Here is a 15,643-nt window from a genome sequence, read left to right on the forward strand (position 1 = left end):
ACAGAGAGAACGTGTTAACGTAGTAATATTCCATTCTTTGTTTTTTTGAATGAAATACATATCGATAAAAGATCGTGTTGGGAATACACATTAACAAAACACTCTTACCTGCGGTTGCTCTGCTGTTTTAGAATATCGATTGGTGGCGCATTCTTCGGCGGTCGGCAATCGGTGAATGTTAACGAAATCCTCGCTCAGATTCTTCTTATAATACGAAATATATTTTCAATCTATGTCCGTGTACGTGTATCTTATCAAACGTATTAATTAATAGAGATTTTTTTCAATTACCTCGTTCACGTTCGACAGACGATAGTCACCTTTGTTTGTTCTTGATTTCTCCAGCATCGTTAACATCCGCGAATTCTGTTCCGAAATTCGAATTAAAAGATTTTGTTAAAGATTATATGAGTGAAAAAAAAAGGATTACACATATATATACATATATATCATATATAATATATATGTATATATATTCCTCTTACTGAATAGAGGAATCTTACCGCGGTATTTGTGATTTTAGCGTCACAAAATTTATTAATCTCAATCGGAGTTGAAAATCTCTTATTCAACGCGGCCACGTCATACAGTGCAAGGACATCCAGCTTAGAGCTTTGTTTCAGCATTTGCGACAAAGATCTGCCTATCTCCCCTGCCCCTCCGATCAATGCCAGCTGCATTTGTGATAAAAAAAAAAAAATGATAAGGAAAGGCTAGATACATTTTTATATTAATAAAGATCGCGCTTTTCATTTTGAGGAGATTGTTAAAAAATGTGAAATCGCGAATGGGAATTCGAAAAGGGGAAGGATGATAATGGAGGGGGATTCGTATCCTTGAGAAATTTCATGTTTTCTCAAAATAAATATTATACCTTGATGTTCTCTTCACCAGCGGGATATTTTCGCTGACCGATGGTTTTCACGATGGATTTGGCGGCCCGGGAAAACATTGTTATTCCTATTGGTGTATTACTGGAAATTTTTGTAACGCCTACATTGGGCGCCCGGTATGTCCAAATTATGGCGACTAACGGATCTCGTTACCAGGTGCAATGTTGCAATTGTTTCGCCAACATGTTTCTAAGCGTGCCATGACATCGGAAGAAACAAAATAATAACACCGAAGGAACGATTGATTTCCAATTAATGCGAATTAATTTGTCTATGAAATAAAATTTACGGTTGATGAAAAAAATTTTTATATTTTTATGTATATATATATTTAAGCTTCTTTCTAAAGAAAGGAAGAGGAAATGAATTTAAATTGTTCGCGCCCTTTTAAGAATCATCGTAGATACAGCCATCTAGCGAACGTATGGTGAAATGCAGAAATGCAAAACTATCGGTATCGTTGCAACGAATAGGTTTAAATATAGACAAAGACTATCAGCGCCATCTCTTGAGTGGCAAAAAACAGTTTTACGAAGGTGTTATAAAATAGGATAGGAATTGACTTTTAGCGCCATCTCTTTAATATCAAATACACTTTTACAAAGGTATGATACGGTAGGATAGGAATTGACATTTAGCGCCATCTTTTGGTTATTAAAAATGCCTGTTTAAAAAAGCACTCAAGAGATGGCGCCAGAAGTTAATTCTAACTCTATTTTTATCCTTCTTTTATTATTTACTCTCTTTATTTATATTGTGTTTCATTTGCGGCACTCCAGAGATGGCGCTGATTGTCAAATTTTTATTCTATCTCTGTCCTTGTCTCACTATTCTCTAGGTCTCCTTGTCTAACTTCGGCAAAATTATACGTTCAAGAAATAAATGCTCATCTATTTTTTATATTTCCTTTTCATCAGGTATTTATTTATACATTATCTTATATATATATTTATCATTTTACTTTTAAACTTTTATTAAACTTTTTTTATGTATAGAAAATCCTTAATATATGTATAATTATACATATATTATAGAGCATACTTTATACATATTTCGTAAAATTTTTGCAAATATTTCAAAAATTAAAGTCAACTGTTTGTTATATATAAAAAGAAAAGTTTTCTTAAAATATTGATTTTTATAATGATTTTTATAATATAATAATTCGATGATATTGATATCATCGAATTATTATATATCCTGTATATTTTATGTAAATCAGCATATATTTGATATTGCTTGTGGTTAGCTTTAAAGTTACTGTAGTTAACAACAGATGGTGTTCCTAATATCATTTCCCTCCAAAAGTTAGTACAGCAAGTAAAATTCTTACAGTCGCATGCGTCGTAAGTTATGTAGTGAGAATATATTAAAATTATTGTAGTAAACTTTGTTTATTATAAAAAATAAATATTAAATAATGGATCCAAGTGAAGTAGAATTTCTTGGTGAAAAAGAATTAGTCACTATTGTACCCAATTTTAGTTTTGACACAATTCATTTGATTTCTGGCTCGGTAGGTCCTTTTCGAGCTGGTTTACCTGTCAAAATTCCGATTTGGTTGGCTGTAAATTTAAAACAACAGCAAAAGTGTCGAATTATTAATCAAGAGTGGATGGATGCCGAAAGTTTAAATGAAGCGAAGGAAGAAGAAAAATTATCAAAGTAAGTAAAGATTTCGTTTTTTCTTTTTTTTTTTTTTTAGTAAAATACTTCTTAAAATAAAAAATTTATCGTTATTTATTATTTAGATTATTTACAAAAATGCCTAGTAATCATTATATGGATGAAACGCAACTTTTATTAAGTGCTGCAAGTGATGATATACACGAAGCAGATAAAATAAGAACAGCAGTGAAAGTAAGACAAATTATAATTATTTATATTTTTTTTAATATTAATATATCAATAATTTTTAGGATTTGTGGGATATAAGAATGTCAAAGCTTCGTACATCTATAGATGCATTCCTCAAAAGTGATGGAATGCATGCAAAATTAGATCATTTAACTGCTATGGAAATCAATAGTGTGCGCCCGTTACTTCCACATGCTCTTGATCAAATGATGAGAATTCAAACTGTAAGTATCTTTCATAAAAAAATAATTTTATTACTAGATTTATTTTGTTATTCATTAATTATTTTTTCAGATTGGAAAATCAACACAACTTCAACAACATTTAAATAAGGTATAATAAGCATTGAATATTTTCTTTTTTACATATTATTTTTTTGGAACGTAAATTATATTTTATATATATATATATATATGTGTGTGTATGTGTATATATATATATATTTATATTTATATATATTTATAATGTATTTATAATATATTTTCATTGATCTCATATGAAAAAAAAAGGAAATGGACAATAAAACAATTCATTTATATGTAATATATGAATGTAATAGTTTTATTATTTCTTATATCTTAGATCATTACATACAGTCACTAGCATCTCAATCACAATTTCTCATTATCACTAATGTGTGTAAATTCGTATTTACATCGGTAAAATTTATCGCTTCGATTAATTATATCGTATTTTTTCGGCGCTATGATCATTTTTTTTTTCTTCACAATATTTACATTCCTTAAACTTATAATACACAGTCCTTTAATAATCTTTGATTTGAATTCTTAAAGTAGAGTTTTCGTTTTAGCAAACTTAACATTGATCATTGGTTAAGTTAATCAATTGGAAAAAATTATTTTGCTTTAATATCAGTCAAAACTTAAATCTAATGTTAAGTTTGTAAATCGAAATATTCAATAAAGAACGTGGAAACTTATTATGAAATGAAAGATGAAAATAACTGGGAATTGTAACAAAGTAAAAATTCGATGTTATAATTGAAAGATGAAATTGTAAAATTTGATATAAAAATGCTCAATCAATAATTAACTTAATATTACATCTAAATAATTATAAGATCGCTTATTTATGATACGTTTCTTATTCAAATTTCTGAAATTACGTATAAATATTCATGAAGAAATAAAGATAATTGAAATTCAAAATTTCCCAATTCATATCCTTCAAATATTTCATTTCATTACTTACTATTGTTTCCTAAATGTTTCATGTATATTCTGACAACATTTCACTATACATAGTATACTATCAGTGCAATGACGTAAGTACCACGTGCTTTGTATATAAAGTACTTCTGCCTATCACATCAAGTATACAATTAATAAATATCAAGTACCATTAATCGTTTACTGGACTGACAATACATAAAAATAGAAAATGCGTATAAACCACATTGAAAAACACACATGTGCACGCGTGTGTAACGTAACAGTACTAAGTGGAACGATAGCGATTGAGATAATATGATACAACGTATTAAAAAATACGATTCTCGTAAAAAAATTCATTTTTTCAAACGGCTACTATTTTACTAGGATCAACCTTTACTCGGATGAACATGGTGTTATCCTTGACAAAATGTCGTTTCTTTACCATTTCATGAGAAACAAATCGAGGAAAACCAAAACCAAGGGAATCAGGTTCACGACTGGGCCTCTGAAAGTTCTTCCATGTTGGATCTGGTATAAAACTTTCTACAATATTGCACGCTTTTTCTGCGACTACAGTTTGATCGAATATGGTAAAAGACACGCTATGGGAAAATGGCCATCGCAACAGAGCGTCATATTCTCCGGGAAGAATCTTTATGTATATTGAAATATGACTTCCTTCGCCGGTTCCGTTTCCGTTTAAGAAAACTGACGCCTAAAATATTGAACATTTTATACAATTAATACAATTATTATAAATAATTATTTTAAATTCAATAATATTGCAAGCTTTAACTAAAGAAAAATGATTTAGAACGTTAAATATTATCTACCTGTAGCTTGTAACCATATTGACTAGTGTAAAAGGGAGGACTGACAAGTTCCATTCCTTCCTTAGCTTTCGCTTCGGACATTTTAGCACTGTAATCCGTGATTTTCCATATAAGCGTGCCTGTATAGTTTAACGATAGTTTACTAATAGCAGATTTCAAACTGGTTATTTGGTGCTGCTGTTTGGTTACCACACTGCACATCAAACTTAAATGCATCTTTGCTGATTCTTCCAGATGTTTGTCCAACGAGAATCTGTTTCCCTGTAACAATGGGTAATGTTATTTTACACTAATCTAAACAAAAAACGGAAATACAAAAATAATTTAAATTATTAAACAAAATGTATACCTTAAAACGGCAACCAGCATCTTTGAAAGTACAAGATAAGAGATGTGTAGTGCAATGATCTTTCAAATGGACTTCAAGATCTTCTCTTGGTAAAACTGCAGTTTCACAACGATGTGGACAAGCGACTGGAAAACGACCACACTTAGCATGATGAGCACCAAGAGTGTCAAAAACGAACTCTTTGTTACAATAACGACACGCCACCAATCTTTTCGCACATTCGCCCAACTTATGCTGACTGAGGTGCCTTCGTTGTACCTTCATACCGCATTTATTCTCGCAATAGAGCGGCTCGTAGCCACACGTTCCTGTGTGTTTCTATATACAAGAAGAAATAGAACTATCAGTTACATCATCAATCTTATTAAATTTCATCACGATACCAAGTTATCGTATAAAGTAATAAAAAATAAAAAAAATAATACTGACATATTTCCAAATTAAATCAAATTAAATTTCCAATTATAACCTATATAAATATTCGATGGAAAAACAATAATATCTATGCATTCTATTGAAACGAAAGAAAAAAAAAAAGGAAAAAGAATTTGAAAAATTTTATTTGAATTCATATGCTTTCATTTCTAACCATCCGTTCCCACTACAATACAGTTAATATTGTCTGGCACTCGATCGCGATTCTTTTAATTAATGCAGCGACGGTTACCTCGAGCGTGTGACCGGTGAATTCTTTGGCACAGAAGTCGCAGCGTGCTCGCCGCTGGGCACAAGTGTATTTCAAATGGTCCTCCATCAGTACACGCGGAATCATCGCGCCACATTTATTGCTGCAGGGGACTGCGTCGTGTTTGCAGGTATTCAGGTGAGCCTAAACAGGATATAATGCGATTTTTACATTAGGCGCAACTTGAACGGTGCATTCCTTTTACTTCGATCGAACCTTCGGATCTACGCTCGTATTGCGACAATCAGAAGGAAACTTGGGTGAACGAACCGTATACCGAAGATTGAAGGAATAATATTTAATAAAATTAAAAAAAGAGCATTGAAAGATGAAACAGTGAATATATAAGAAGTTTTATCACTATTTAAATTTTAATTTTTTAACATTATCGAATTAGTTTTTCAAAATTTTGGGCTAATTTTAAAATAAAATGTTTCGATTTATTAATATAGATAAAAGTCAGAAAAAGGATGGTAAGGATTTAATTGCTCAAAATCAATTTTTAAGTTAAATGATATTTTATAATAGCTTCTTACAGGATTCTTTTAACAATGGAATTTTCTCATTATTGTTCATATCAAGAAGTACAAAGCCATTTATAGCGACTATTTTCCACTTATAGAATATTTTTAACTCGCAATTTATCGAGAGGTCATGCAGAGTTTGATAATGATAATAGAAGAAGAGATGATAATTGTTCTTATAAATGACCGGAAGGCCGACACGAGTTATCCTTAAAACGCGTGGGAGTCGTAACAGTGCCGAGACCAGTTCAACGACCTATCAATGCAAGGTCGCTTAAAGATCAGAAATGCATAATTAAACAATTTTGGAACCATATTTGTATAGTTGGGAAATTTTTAATATTTTGTACAAAGAACAATAGAATCTTAATTCTCATTATCATAAATTTCATATTTTAATTATTACAATCGTACATGATTATTAAAATTGAAAATCCATATTTGTATCTGGCACAAAATATTTTGATAACAATTACTTTTTAAACAATTGATTCTGATCAATTTTTTCTTTCTTTTAAACTTCCAAAATTTGAAAAAAGACAAAAAATAATAAAAATTACCTTTAATTTCCGAAGTTCGTCCGACCACTTGCACCCGTCCTTATGATGTATACAGTACACAATGGATCCCATTATTGCCTTTTCTGCTTCCAGATCCTGGAAATTCTGCAACACACAAAGAGAACAACGATCTTATCCATTGTTTCCTCCAATTTCCAATGCAAATAGCCATCTTTCCGCTCAAAAAATTACAGTCTATCAAATCGTTTCGACTCGACTCGACGAAGCGAAAGTAGATCAATTAACGAAACTTTACAAAATCATGACAATTTCGTGTTTGTTCCTGAGAAACAGAGGAACGATGGATCGTGGAATAATCATCTTCAATATTTTTGAATCTGAACGAGTGGATCGTCGAACTGTTTTGGTGTTCATCCAACGAAGAACGTGGGTAGCGATTAATTGGGTAACAGGTAGTTGTTACCAGGCACTCCTATCTACGAGTGTGCACCTCTCATGCCCAATAAACAAGTCGTTTGACATTCCATCCACTGGTGAAATATGGTAATCAATTTTCAACTACGCATCTCTAAACCGGCGATTTCTGATCCTACATTTCATTTTGTTAGGAATTCTTCAGATATGCGGTTTCGTACGAAATCTTTTCCTGGCTGTTTTACAATCGAGAGATAATAGTGATAAATAAAGATCGAGATAATGGATCTTTTTGTCGTAAGTTTTTAAAAGTTTTTGAGAAATCTTGTTGCAGATACAATTTATTATTTAAGATATTAGATATTCTATATTTATTTTAAAATATAAAGAGTAGAATATTATCTTAAAATTTTATAATTATCCTATATATCATGTTATATCATTTAAGATTTATTCGAAATAGAATTAAATTGTATCTACATAAATCAAATGGTTCCTTAAACTTTTCAATAATTCTCTTTTTCTTTTACAATATTTTTCAATTCCATGAAAAATAAAACTCAAAGTTGTTTCATCATAACTCGAAAACTACGATATACGTAACACATTTCAAACAAAGAATTAGCACTACAATCTCTATTTGTGTAAAAATCTATTTATTCTTGATAACGCTAGTTAAAATTGTGTAAAGTTACAGATTTTCGAATACAGGAAAATTTTTTTAAACAATGTGACGACGATAAAATTGATATTGAGTACTTACAAACAATGCAATATTGAACTTAGAAATAAAAATTCTGTCATTACAAGTATTCGATACTCGTAAATCAGATAATATCCAGTCAATTGATAAAGTTTACTAGGTCTAGTTCATATAGACAATTTTCTTCTAAAACATGTATTATATACATGAAAATAACATTAAAAATTTGAAATGACTATGGAACAATGTAATCGGTTATTTAATCCTTAATTATTAAGTGGCTGCTGGTAATTTCGCTTCAGTGATTCTTATGATGCTGTTTAAATTAAATGATAGACTGTATCGATAAACACAAGCTTTCATTGTTTGTATGCTAAATAAGAATCCCATTAGTGCCATAGTGAACAATTCCATCAATGACTATCATTTTATTTCTTTAAATTTCTTTTGAATTTAGTTTGGATTTAATTAATAAGTAATAATTCAAATGCTATATATTTTTCTTATGTCGATGTAATTTTCTATTTTAACATTATTATTTATTTTCTAGTTGTCAATATCGTACGATGATGTCATAATATTGCATAAGATACTGCTAAGAACTTCTGCTAACTTAGATTTTTTACGTTGAGATTTTTACAAAATCTAATTTAGATTTAATGAAAATTTCAAAGCAAATAACTATTCAATTTAAGAATAAAATTAGAATAGTATTAAATAAGTAATGTTATAATATTAAAAATTGATATGCAGAATAACATTATATTTTTATATAAATGATAAATATATAAAATCTAAAGAGGAGAGAAGAGAATAAGAATATTTTTCCTTTCTAAATTATATTTACAAGTACAAGATATCATAAAATGATATTGAATTTTAACGTTACATTTTTTTTAATATTGTAACGAGTTTAAATTAATTCCTAACTAAATCAAAATTTAAAGTAGATTAAAGTAGGCTATAAGAACACTTTAGAAGCAAATGCAAAACATGTTCGAAGTGGACAAGCGATAAAATGGCTGAAAATACACGGGAAAACAAACGGTGGATGAACGGTGTGTAACAACTGTCTAATAAATCTAAATCCGTCTGTGGAAGACTTTCCCCATTACAAAGGAGGTATGGGTACAGCATATGGGAGGCGGCATACAAATCTTTTTAGAATTTTTATGCCATGTTTCTGGTTCCAGGAAGAACCATCGACCATGGCAGTCGACGAAGAAGTCGTGACGGTTTTCGGAAATAGCGAGGTTCAATAATAACCCTGATGCAGGAGGTGAACCCGTACCGAGAACCATGCAGGAGGCGAGAGAACTGGAATAAATTTAACGCGTTACGTCGTGCATGGAAATAATTATTGGTTCTACTATTAATACATGATACGATTTTTAATAAATCATTATTCGAAGTTATCTAATTCCTTTGCAATAAATTATTAGACAATCAAAAATTAGTATTATTTTTAAATGAATCAACATAGAATTTCATCCATTTGGATGCCAACACTTAGATGATACTTCTTAAGTATTTTTGATCTCTTTAAAATTACTTTCTGTATCTTAATACTAATGATTCTATGATTTTCAGGATTCCTCAATTTGCGATCATACAATAGTTTTCCAAAAAAAAAAAAAAAAGAAAAAAGAAACTATTACAAGGAACTTTTAATAATCATTTCCACTGGAAGAAATTTTTGTCTCCAAGAGACGTAATAAAAGGGCATAAAATCTCTCAAAAATTGTTCATTGCTGAGACTTTAGATTCACAGAAAAGTTCATCACGCAAGAATTCATCAAGATCATAAGTATTAGAAATTAAATAAACCACAATACTCGATCAGTAATTATTCAATCCTTTTAATCATTAATTTGATGCTAATATAGCTTTCATTTTTCAGATATCGTGTGCCGATATATAATACATTCAACTTCGAATCAGACATTTTCACGCAGGTACACCCAGTATAGATGTCTGTAGGTGCCTGCAAGTTGAAACCTGCACGACCGGCAAGGTCGAGGAACCTAACGCAACCAGCCACCGCCGGCGCGATATAAACACCGCCGGGAATGGAAGAGACAGACCTACCTCTTCAGTTTCGAGATTGCGAAAAAAAAAAGGAAGAACACAAAGAAATAAGAACCGACCACGCCATAATACCGGGAAAAATACACTTACACTGGTCGTGATCGAGACTTCATTTCACTCCGGTCTTCTACTTTATAGCCTTTGTTCATTTGTCTACGACTTTTCGTCCTAAAATGGAAAATCTTTCTCTGTATATGGTATGTTGAAATTCGAGTTTCGATTATTTATAGTTAAAAAGTTGTTTTTTTTTCAGAAATATGATTGGATACTTACACACTTTTATATATAAATTCAAATTTTTGAGATTTAATATGATTTGTGAACTGAAAATAGATTAGACATGCATTAAAATTTTGGAATATATAATAATTAAATTTATTAAAAAAAAAATTATGTTAATTGCATGTAAAATAATGAAATTTTATAATTTTAATGTAATTATATAAATTGGAACGTTGAATCCAAGATTTATTTCTTTTTGAGATAAAAAAAAAAGAAGAAAATAAATATAAAAAATATAACATATACAAAATATAATTTCTTTTGAAATAAATGTTTTGCGTCGGAAAGATTATTCTTTGTGATGAATATAAATGGCAACTGATAAGTATATCCTTCTGGCGATGATGGATTATGTTTAATTAGAAAGATAATAACGTGACTTCGTAGAATTGGTGAAGCGTGTATCATTAGGTAGAGTTTGGAACAATCGAAAGGAAGCCAGGCGACGAATTAATTAAAACAAAGAGCGGCCAATTAAGCCAACGGCGGGCAACGATCTCGCGTTGCGCAAGTTCCGTAATACCGTCAAAACGAGACGGTGCTTTCTCTTGGGAAACTAAGCGGCAACAGAAAATTGTATTACCGAAAGTATAATGTTACATAAGTTTGAAAGTTTGATAATAAAATGATGCGTCTTCGCAAATATCAAAGATCGATGTAACGATTGGAATTTCATGTTTTAATCTCTATGAATTCGACATATTTAAATATACATTGAATTCAAATTTAAATATTTACATTGAAACAAATATCGCTTCATTCAACAACTTACAAGTTAATTCAAATGTATATAAATATAGTAAATTCTCAGTTTTAAAACAATTAAAAGTCTCATTCATGAAAGATTCCAATATTCGTGGCATACAACGAATATTTCAAATTCCTCGCAAAACAGGAATATAAATACGGATTATTTAATCAAAAACTTCCAATCAAGTTTTAAATCTCAAGATACGATATTTAATAATCTCATTAATCTTAATAATTTGTTAATCTATCAAATCATAAATAATTGGATTTCTAATTCCTCTAATTGCAAGAGACAATATAAATTAATAAATATAAATAAATCTATTAATCTCATTTTATCAATAGATACTTTTATCAAGAAATTATATCTTTTAAAGAGGTTTTTTCAAAAATATAGCATAAGCCACGGTATAAAAGATTTATTATCATTAATCTCATTATTTTATTAACGTCAACTACTTGTCAAGTCAAACGATTAAATGTTTAAAAGAGGTTCCTCTGATTGAATAGCGATGAATCCAAATGAATTCATGCATCTGATTCCACGAAACATTATAATGCTTGAACAAGCAAATTAGAATACCGACACGAAGCATCGCGAGGCTAACATCACGGGTAGTTTCTCTCCATAGCGTTCTTACAGCGGTTACAAGTCGTTGTGACGTCACAGCGAAATAACGGACACAATCTTCGCGTACGTTCCACTTATTCTCGAGGACGATGATCATCTCTGCGTTATGCGGTCCCGCAGGAATTTTCTAACTCGGTCTGCCGTGTGAAAATTTTCTAGAAACGAGGAAAATCGTTAAATAACCATTTTAACACAGGTAAATAAGAAATCGAATTGAATTTATTTAAGAATTCGATGTGTATACCTCAACTTTTTTAATATTCTTTTTAAATGTTTCATGCATTCAAGATCTTCAGAATTTTACACAAAGTTGTTTTCATTTTGAAATGGATAGATAAAAAAATTAATAAGATTCTGAAAAGAAACGAATGATAATTATTATATCGTCAGTAGATATTTTTTAAAATGCAAATAATTTTTAAAAATACATTTATAAAATTCGATTCTTCGAGAACTGATACATCAGGCAAGGAACGCACAGTATTTTAATGAAACGGAAAGCAGTCTGACGAGAGTGTCCGGTATTCGAAAAATCTTCCACTGATATTAGCGATGCACGAACATGATGGTTACGCATTCGAATCCAACGGGTGAATCTCATTTTTTTTTCGTCAACTCGAAACCATGCGACCTTGACAACTCGATGACTAAATATTAACATATCATATCTCTCGAATCGCTACGCTTGTTAATTTGTTTCAAACTAAAATTCCTCAACAAACCTAGTTCACAGAATTCATAATTTCGATCATTTCTTTTTTATAATCTTTTAATCCATTGATATCATTATTTAAATTTTTATTAAATTTTTCATTTAAAAAAAATATAATGAATCATTGAAAAGACTATTATAGTCTTTTCAATTTTTATATCACCCTGTATTCATTTAAAAACGTAGCCTTCATTTATTCTAAACATATTACGTCTGATAATTAATGCACATAGTAGTTTATTATGAATGATCGAAATTACGCATCAACGAATTAAAAATCGATTTTTCGACTATTGTATATACAGTTTGTATCAAACCATTATTTTACATGATTGAAATGCACGTTAAGTTCAATAATTACAGGTTGTTCGCTTGATTTCGAGTTTCCCGTCGTAGAATCGCTATTTGCGGATCGATCATTCTAGCCGGAGGAAGACAAGATGATCGCGTGCGAAAGGAAAACTTCCGGTCGGTTACAGAGCTCATGATCCATCCGAGCTCGCCCGTACACTTCAAATCCTATAAATTAGAGATCGTGGGATGGCATTCAAAGATTTTCTAGTGGTAATCTTCGTGATCCATGAATTTCACACATAGATTTTGCATGGATTAATCACACAATGGATTGTTAATTAAGATCAGGTTCACCGGTTGTTTCACCGAAGCGAGAAAAGTCGATGGAAAGAGAACTTTCATTTCTCTATCGTTGAAGATTTTTCTTGACATTGGAAAAATAGAACATTCCTTTCTTTGTTCTCATGGAAAGAATCGTAACATAAAATTTAAGGGTTCCAAGAAAAGTTCATGACCCATGAACGAGCATAATTTTAGAATTTCAACAAGGCCATTTTAATTTCAAACAGTTTTGGTAGTTGTATCTCGTTTAAAACATTCTAAAAAATCAAAAATTAATTTTATTCGAAATATACAATTAAAATATGTATTTATACATATTCAAACGAGCAATTACATTTAAAAATAATGTAATTAAGAATTAAGTAAAATATATGATTTTTTCTGGAATTTTTTTCAAAAATAATGATTAATGATTTTTTCAAATTATATTCAAAATATACATTTATAAATGACCGATTTAGATATATTTTTGTGTACAAATTCCATTTGGATGTTATATTTAAGAAGACGACTGGAGCGATAGAATTCCAAGTAAAAGCGCTACCGATAGCCTTTTATCTTTCGAGCACGTTTTTCTGGTATCTTATCTAGTCACAGGAATCTACAAACTTTTAAATTTTGACCAAATGCGGCTCATTCTCTGTGATGTTATATCAGGATCCATGATCATTGTATTTTTACATAATCTTAACAAAATAAATAAATGTATTCGTAATAATAATGCAATCAAAAGATACCAAAGACAGTCCAATCATTACGTAAATAAGCACAATAATAGTTGCTATTAATATTAATCACTGACAATCATCAAAGATAGATTTCTTGTTATTTATTATCAATATTTAAAGAAATTAGAAATTCTTGAATTGTGAATAAATATTACGTGTTTAAGAGATATAAATTGTTTCCCAATTAAAAAGATAAAAACGGAATGGATTACGGAACTTCAGTACCGATGGAACGCTTCAAAAGTATCCAAGAAAATAGATAAGGAAAAAACTAATGGTCACACTTCAAGAACTCTGTTAAACGTCTATCACTGATTGTCTTATATATCTATTTTCTTAAATCATGTAGTATCAGAAAGAGAGAAAAAGATAGAAGTTGTTCATTACAATGGAATGCGTAGAGAGAACAATACTGGAAGAAACAGGCACCATGGCAACTTCCGGTCGCAAAGAAGGCGGTGGCCTCTATGAGAAGAGAGACGGGGATTGCTTTTAAATTAACACGAAATAATTACAGCGACTTGTAAGTATTTGCGTTATCTCACATTCCCCATAAGAGTCACTGTTCATATGTAACTTAATAAAAACTAATTAGAGATACTTCTTACAGACAACTAATTTAGTCATATTTTTAGGAATTATTCAAAGCCAATTGTCCTGTAAAAAGTAATGAAGAAATCAATATGATTGGTTTGTAAAATAATTTGCAATTAAATAATTGAGAAAATAGAATGATGATAGTCTTCACTATAATTCAAATTCTTAAAGCTTTTTTATACTCTAAAACAAGAGCTCATAATTATTTCTGACAGTTACTAGAATGCAAACATAAAAAGTAACAGAGAGTTTCTTGTAATGCGTTTATATGTATATCATTCTTCATTAAACTGTGATAATATCACTCTTCATTAAACTGTTTTAATGATCCCATAGGTCACAGAATCATGGTGATAACTAAAATGATGTGACGATTTCTACATAAGCATTATTTTCTGAAGATTATGTATTTATGATATTTCCTCCGACAATTTCCTGTATTGTCATCAGTTTCTAATTCGCGAAATTTCGTGACAGATTGGTTAAACTCATTGGAATTCAGATTACCTAAAAATAATTTTATTATTACTGTCTATCATGTTAATGTTTGCATTTTACTGAATTATAAAAAATACTTGATATCTAAATTAAATTATTTACCTATTATATTTATAATAAATGAACTTTTAGTACCTTTATTCAGATATATATGTGCATTCGATTTTATTATTAATACAATAATATAATGCATTCAAACATGTAGTATATCTGAATGCTTCCTAAGACTTTACCGGTACACAATATTGAGTTAAGCACTAAAGTTGCCAGCTAATATCTTCTATTAATTCTTCTATAATTTTTGTTTTGCATCATTGTTAACCTCTCAATCTATTCTTCGCTGTCAATCAAATGACATACACTTCATAAGTTAATTATGTAATCTTGTTTCTTTTAATATTATTTATTTCTTTATCTCATGATGGCAGTAAAAATATTTTGCAATCTACGTGTCAATTAATATTTTCTTCTTCGAAAATTAAAATATTCATTTTATCGATTTCTTGAACATTTTGCAATTTTTTCGATTATCTTGTTTAAAATTAAAAAAGATTTACTATAATAGTAAATCTAAATATTATATACTAACAATGATATTTCACAAGAAAATTATCAAATCTAATTATCTAAATTTTTGCGAGAATCGAACTGCATCGATACATAGAACGTACGAAACGCGCGAGAACGGAAAGCAAATCCGATGCTACGAAGGTGCACGAAAGAGGCCGAGCGGGTTCGGAAGCAGCCGAGGCCATCTGTTACGCTCG

General features: G+C 30.1%; 3 protein-coding genes across 11 annotated transcripts in view; 1 reads left to right on the forward strand and 2 right to left on the reverse strand.

Annotated features, from left to right (window-relative positions):
- Positions 1 to 57: 57 nt before the first annotated feature.
- Positions 58 to 1,269, reverse strand: LOC102681790. The gene is made up of 4 exons (XM_031512233.1): positions 875 to 1,269; positions 504 to 674; positions 292 to 366; positions 58 to 201 (listed from the first exon to the last, which is right to left on the reverse strand). Exons 1-4 carry the CDS (start codon positions 950 to 952, stop codon positions 91 to 93), a joined length of 435 nt encoding a protein of 144 aa, XP_031368093.1. The 5' UTR covers positions 953 to 1,269; the 3' UTR covers positions 58 to 90.
- Positions 1,270 to 2,154: 885 nt separating this feature from the next.
- The window catches only part of LOC102681180 (probable DNA replication complex GINS protein PSF2), a 14,498-nt gene continuing 1,009 nt past the window's right edge, over positions 2,155 to 15,643 (forward strand). The window contains exons 1-7 of one of the 6 annotated variants that reach the window (XR_004151008.1): positions 2,155 to 2,200; positions 2,414 to 2,558; positions 2,645 to 2,753; positions 2,813 to 2,974; positions 3,045 to 3,083; positions 6,970 to 7,380; positions 7,446 to 7,485. Coding sequence is in view for 3 of the 6 variants with exons in the window: in XM_006608306.2 (XP_006608369.1) it covers positions 2,314 to 2,558; positions 2,645 to 2,753; positions 2,813 to 2,974; positions 3,045 to 3,083; positions 4,993 to 5,025 (588 nt within the window). In the remaining 3 variants the exon portion in view is untranslated. Of the gene's footprint in view, positions 2,559 to 2,644; positions 2,754 to 2,812; positions 2,975 to 3,044; positions 3,123 to 4,309; positions 4,431 to 4,992; positions 5,033 to 5,101; positions 5,433 to 6,969; positions 7,381 to 7,445; positions 7,486 to 13,928; positions 13,937 to 15,643 lie in introns of those variants that run through there. The other 5 variants (XR_004151010.1, XR_004151002.1, XM_006608306.2 and 2 more) reach the window with 5 other exon arrangements.
- Positions 3,960 to 15,643, reverse strand: part of LOC102680234 (TNF receptor-associated factor 4) — a 30,526-nt gene continuing 18,842 nt past the window's right edge. For 3 of the 4 annotated variants that reach the window (XM_006608303.2, XM_006608302.2, XM_006608300.2), the window contains 5 exons: positions 6,877 to 6,981; positions 5,775 to 5,936; positions 5,108 to 5,425; positions 4,759 to 5,019; positions 3,960 to 4,640 (listed from right to left, as the gene is read on the reverse strand). In XM_006608303.2, the coding sequence (XP_006608366.1) occupies positions 4,287 to 4,640; positions 4,759 to 5,019; positions 5,108 to 5,425; positions 5,775 to 5,936; positions 6,877 to 6,948 (1,167 nt within the window). In that variant the 5' untranslated portion in view covers positions 6,949 to 6,981 and the 3' untranslated portion in view covers positions 3,960 to 4,286. Of the gene's footprint in view, positions 4,641 to 4,758; positions 5,020 to 5,107; positions 5,426 to 5,774; positions 5,937 to 6,876; positions 6,982 to 14,168; positions 14,295 to 15,643 lie in introns of those variants that run through there. The other variant, XM_031512317.1, reaches the window with a different exon arrangement.

This window comes from Apis dorsata, unplaced genomic scaffold (assembly GCF_000469605.1).
Source record: "Apis dorsata unplaced genomic scaffold, Apis dorsata 1.3 scaffold_34, whole genome shotgun sequence".
NCBI classification, from domain to species: Eukaryota; Metazoa; Arthropoda; class Insecta; order Hymenoptera; family Apidae; genus Apis; species Apis dorsata.